This window comes from Medicago truncatula, chromosome 6, assembly GCF_003473485.1.
Source record: "Medicago truncatula cultivar Jemalong A17 chromosome 6, MtrunA17r5.0-ANR, whole genome shotgun sequence".
Taxonomy (NCBI): Eukaryota; Viridiplantae; Streptophyta; class Magnoliopsida; order Fabales; family Fabaceae; genus Medicago; species Medicago truncatula.
This window is the reverse complement of record NC_053047.1, coordinates 8,246,135-8,251,362: the sequence shown is the minus strand read 5'-3', so window position 1 is coordinate 8,251,362 and position 5,228 is coordinate 8,246,135. Positions and strand designations below refer to the sequence as shown.

Here is a 5,228-nt window from a genome sequence, read left to right as displayed (position 1 = left end):
AAATTAGGGCTAAAATATACTTCTGTGTTAACTTTAATATATAAGAAGATTTATCGTTGTTGTTGCACTATATTATATTTTTCTCCATCATACAAATTGGTTAATGATAGAATTTTTGTTCAAACTAATGACAACACCAAAATATTTAAGATAACACCATAAAAATTTGTTCATTGTTCATGGCTTTAGTACTAATAACATCAACTGAAAAACACACATAGCCTTTTCTATGGTTCTACCCTATCAACACTACTAAAAACTCTCGATTTTTCTGCGGAGTTATTTGTGGATGTTGGGAAAATTTCCGCCAGAACCCCATTTCCTGCAGAATTTACCAAGGATTCAGGTTCCCAGGGTAATGGTTTCCTGTATATTTTCGAAACCGCAGGAAAACTTACCTGCGGATATACTCCACGATAATCCACAGGAAATTTCTTTAGAGTATAGGAAATTGTTACGCAGGAATATCCGCATGAAATACGGGGATTTCTAGTAGCAAGAACCCACATTCCATGAAGCCTAGAATTTTTCTAGTTGTGCTATTTAATAATTCAGTAAATGTAAATGACATTTTGTTTGAATTCACTTATGAATTGACTAGAAATGACTAGAAATACTGGAACTTGCTCTGCCAATATTTAAATTATTTTTATTAGACTAGTACAACAATAATTCAAGAAACTGGTTTACCAATACATTTGATCTGCAACAGAAGTTTTGGATCTCTAGATACAAGGATTTCACCACTTATATAATGTCATTGTCTCATTTTATAAATATCTTCAATCATAACAAAATTACAAAACCCAACTCATATTATGTATCTATAGTTTACTTTTCTCATCCTTTTCTCATCCTTCAAAAAAAATGTTTTGTATTTCAATCAAGCATCTATTATTGATGCTACAACACCAACCAAAGTCTGACAAAAAAAAAATCATTGAATCTTCAACACACAAAATAAAAATATCATTCATTTTGTTCTTCCATTGAAACCTCAAAGTGTACATGTTCAACAATTATGTACTTTGAAATTAAAAAATAGATAACATTATTGGCAACAAATAAAGCATAGATAAAATATATATCGTCATTATCATGGGAAGTTATAACTATTTATTTGCATGACACCTCCCATTAACCGATTCAAGTAGGAAACAAGTTTAAGAGTAAAATTTGTAGGTCTTGGCTTCAAGTATAATACTCCTCAATGCTCCAATGGGTGCTAAAATCATTATGCATACCCCAAGAAGAATACATATCTGTAATAAATGTTGCAAAGAAATTAAACATGTGTTTATAACATTAGTGAATTATTAAATAATTGAGAGAGAGAAAAAACAATAAGTAAAGATACATACCCAATTAGTCCACCAAGACAAGCTGAATCTCTTTGGTTTGTAGATTACAAGCCACATGATACATGGAAGCTGAAGATTTAATAAAATAAAAAATTAGTAAAATTATGATAATCCAAAGAAAACTATATTTACAATTTTTCATGGCTTACAAAATATGTTGTTGGAGCAAAAGCAAATCCTCCAAAAAATCCTAGGAGGCCACCGAAAAATGGGAAGGTAATAGCAATGAACATTGTGAATGCTGAAAGAAAAAGGTTTATAAATACACAAAATTACAAAGAAAAATATATCATTCCAAAAAATAATTATACACTCTTTTAGTTCACTTACCCACATATAAGTTACGCACAAGAAAACGTAGGATTGTACTTGGTTTGAAATTCAATTTCTTCACCAAAAAACTTTCAATCATGTCAAACACCGGCATTGCATAAATCTACTACAACAATCAATCAAAATATGAAATTAAAATTATAACCGTAGAACTTTTTATCCTAACTTTGATCATGAGCTTATCATACAATCTTAAATAGTTATGGACTAAATGAAAATAATGATGAAATAAAAAATTTCCTATTTGTTCAAAAAAATTAAATTTTACCTGATAGCTTCCAATTACATGTAAAACGACAAAAAAGTTAGCCATTGCAATAAGCCAAGCTGGTTTTTCCAAAGAGATGAGGATGTTATCCTTAACCTCATTGCCAAACACCCAATAACCAATAATAGCAACAGGGAAGTAGCACAAAGCAACAACAATGTAGGCAACAACAACGCCTCTCCACATTGGACCCTTAGATGGTTTCTCAGGTGTAGACGGAATTGTTGCTTGGATCTCCAACACCACATTGTGTCCAGCGTAGGCAAACGCAATAGAGCCAAGTGCATTAAAGAAATTAAAAACTGATCCTGAAGTAGTTGTAGCCTTGCTACCATAATGTACATCTTTTTGTATTCCCTTATGTGCACTAGCAGTCCAAGAAATTGTAGAGTAACTGTAGTGAAATGTAAACATAAAAAAAAAAAAATTAAATTAGAAATGTTTCATTCCTCATTTAACAAGCAAATTCCAAGTTGGTTAATATTTGTGAGGACTATAAATAAATAATTTCGACATAGACTAATACAAAAAAAGTGGTACATTTGTAGAAATCAAATTAGATATTTAGGGTTTAGGGTCTAAAAAGTAATATAGAGAACAGATAGAAGTAGATATACCAGAAGGACATTGCTGCTGCAACCAAAGATACACCAGAAATGGAGTTGAAGTCAGGTAGATGAGACAATACAAATTGAGCAGAGGCAAAGATCATAATGAAAAACGTCAATTTGATATTTTTGCAACTTGGACACACTGTATCGTGGAACTTCCGCAAAGATGCACCTCCGGTGACCATGTAGACAATGTTCACTCCAACTTCTACTACAAGTTGTTGAGGAACCACAATATAAAGGCCTAACTTTTCGCCAAATGCGTGTTGTCCCAGTTCATGGTATCTATCAAAACGTTTTCCAGGAACCATTTCATGCATCTCAACCATTTGCCACAATGTATACAAAGTGATGATCCATGATAAGAAAAGTATAGTCAAACCTGGACCCCTGAGTAATAGAAATCTTGATTGATTAGTGAATTAATTACAATTATTTTTTAGTAAAAAAAATCTACTAGATTTTGTAAATCCAAGTTATTTGGTCTATAGTGATATACTTGAAAGGATAAAGGTCATAAAATTAAGTTGTATCTTATTTTATTTTGGAGGATATTTCTTGCAAGTGTAATTAGGGTTTGAAATATACCATCCAAGATCAGCCATGGAAAAGGGGAGACCAAGAACACCAGCTCCAACCATGGCAGTGACATTGTGAAAAGAAGAGTACCACCATTTTGCATTCCTTTGAGAGTTAATTGGAAGCCAATTTTCAATTGTTTTTTCCCTCTCTGATTTTCCTTCAATCTATTTCAACAAGAACAAAAAATTAAACATAAATAAAATCCTAGGTGCAAATAAAATAATGCTCGAAAATGAGCAAGCCAAATCAACAATGAATTATGAAAAATAAACTATGTTTATTCATGGCCAAAAACTTCTTACAATCTCTTTAAAAGAAATTAAGAAATAGATGTTTTCATTCAATTCAAGATGTTTTTCAAGTCAATACGTCCATACTCTTACTCAATTCTTCACATGGAAGAAAATGCTAATTGAAGAAATAAAGCTAAGTTCTCCAACTATGCCATGTGAACAATTAATGCATGTTCGGATGCATCTTAGGTATGTATACTAGGTTAGGTGACTTAGGTCCATGACATACAAAATGTAACTCATAATGTGAAAAAAAATAAGAAGACGGTTGTTAGAAATGATGCTGTCTTAGTTTAGTTACATTTTAAACTATATTTTTTTATTACATAATAATAATAATAGTTTTTTTTTGACAAGATAATAATAATAGTTATAGTAGCAAAAATAATAATAATAATATATTTTTCTCCTACAAAGTTAATATCTTGTCTTGATATATATAAAGACAAAAAATTAAATCCGACTCACAAGTGAATGGTGGGATTAAACCCTCAAATTAGTTGGTTGGATAACGAGTTTTTTAAAAAAAATGAATACGGAAAATTACTTATTATAAGTATAATTTTATTTATTAACAAAATAAAAAAAAAATACTAGTAACACTTAATGAAAATATCAGGAAAATCAGATTTTGTAAAGATATTTCATCAGTATTCCATAATTTATGACACATTATTTTGGTATGAGAAAGAGAGAGAGTCTGAAATTTCAGAAATTCCAAGTATTTGAACATTTTAAGAAATAAGAGATTTTTTTTTTAAAGCCATAAATATTTATTGAATAATGACAATGGAAAAATGTATATAGACAAAATCTGAGAATTTGAGCACATATGGAGTAATTTGCTAATAAAGTCTTACAGCTAATTATTTTTTTGGGACAGAATTTGTATTAAAAAACTTTGCATTAAAATTCCTAATCAGTAGTATTATGATGATATTACCAAGATTACACCAACCTCTTTCAAAATACCAAGATTAAACCAACGTAAAATCTTTCAAAAGAAGATTACACCAATTGCCAAAAAATAAAACTAAGATTACATCTTTTTTTTTTTTAAAGAACTAAGATTACATCTATGTTTATTCATTTGAAATATGAGTCTTCTTCTATATACGAAATAGAGAACTTCATCAAATTCAAAATTTCCCAAGCATATGACTGTTTTCTCAAAATTTCCTAAGTATATGATTGATTATTACCAATATAAATGAACAAAATCATAAATAATTTATAATAGTTAAACATAAAAATAGTTTTGAAACTAGAGAAACTTACAGTTTGGTTGTGAGGATCAGAGTTGAAAGCATTTGGTGGTTCAGTTCCTAAACTTCCCATGATTGCACAAATGAATGTTTAACAAATGAAAAGAGTTAGAAGGGTTATGGCTATACACAAGTATTTAAAGGATTAGTGGTGTGGTTTTCGCCATTCAAATTCATTAATGAGATACCATTTTCTTTTGGTAGTGTAATAATAATAATAATTTTTTGGGTAGTGATTAATGAGATACCATTAAAAGTAAATAAATATTAATTTTGCTGATTTGGAGCCACGTATAAAAAGATGTGAGAAAGATTTTTTTGGGTCTAATGGTTAGATGTTTGTAAGCCTAAGAGTGAAGGTTGATAAGAGGAAGTGGGGCTGTGGCAACATATCATTGGAGATAGATATGTGAACGAGTCGAGTCGATCAATGTGATCGTCATGGTCGGTGGACGGTGGGATTAAGGGTTTGTTTTATTGCTAGAATTAGGAGATATGATATGATAAATTTATTA

At 30.2% G+C, this 5,228-nt stretch overlaps 1 protein-coding gene across 1 annotated transcript; it reads right to left on the bottom strand.

Annotated features, from left to right (window-relative positions):
- Positions 1 to 1,034: 1,034 nt before the first annotated feature.
- Positions 1,035 to 4,903, bottom strand: LOC120575884 (lysine histidine transporter 1). The gene is made up of 8 exons (XM_039826714.1): positions 4,727 to 4,903; positions 3,162 to 3,319; positions 2,580 to 2,963; positions 1,963 to 2,356; positions 1,692 to 1,797; positions 1,511 to 1,602; positions 1,362 to 1,430; positions 1,035 to 1,262 (listed from the first exon to the last, which is right to left on the bottom strand). Exons 1-8 carry the CDS (start codon positions 4,784 to 4,786, stop codon positions 1,164 to 1,166), a joined length of 1,362 nt encoding a protein of 453 aa, XP_039682648.1. The 5' UTR covers positions 4,787 to 4,903; the 3' UTR covers positions 1,035 to 1,163.
- Positions 4,904 to 5,228: the final 325 nt, after the last annotated feature.

Coding starts and splice junctions, on each gene's coding strand:
- LOC120575884 (XM_039826714.1), bottom strand. CDS start 4,786: ATGGGAAGTTTAGGAACTGAACCACCAAATGCTTTCAACTCTGATCCT. Junction 1,603..1,691: donor TGTGCGTAACTTATATGTGG/GTAAGTGAACTA, acceptor TTTTTCTTTCAG/CATTCACAATGTTCATTGCT. Junction 1,431..1,510: donor TTGCTCCAACAACATATTTT/GTAAGCCATGAA, acceptor TTAAATCTTCAG/CTTCCATGTATCATGTGGCT.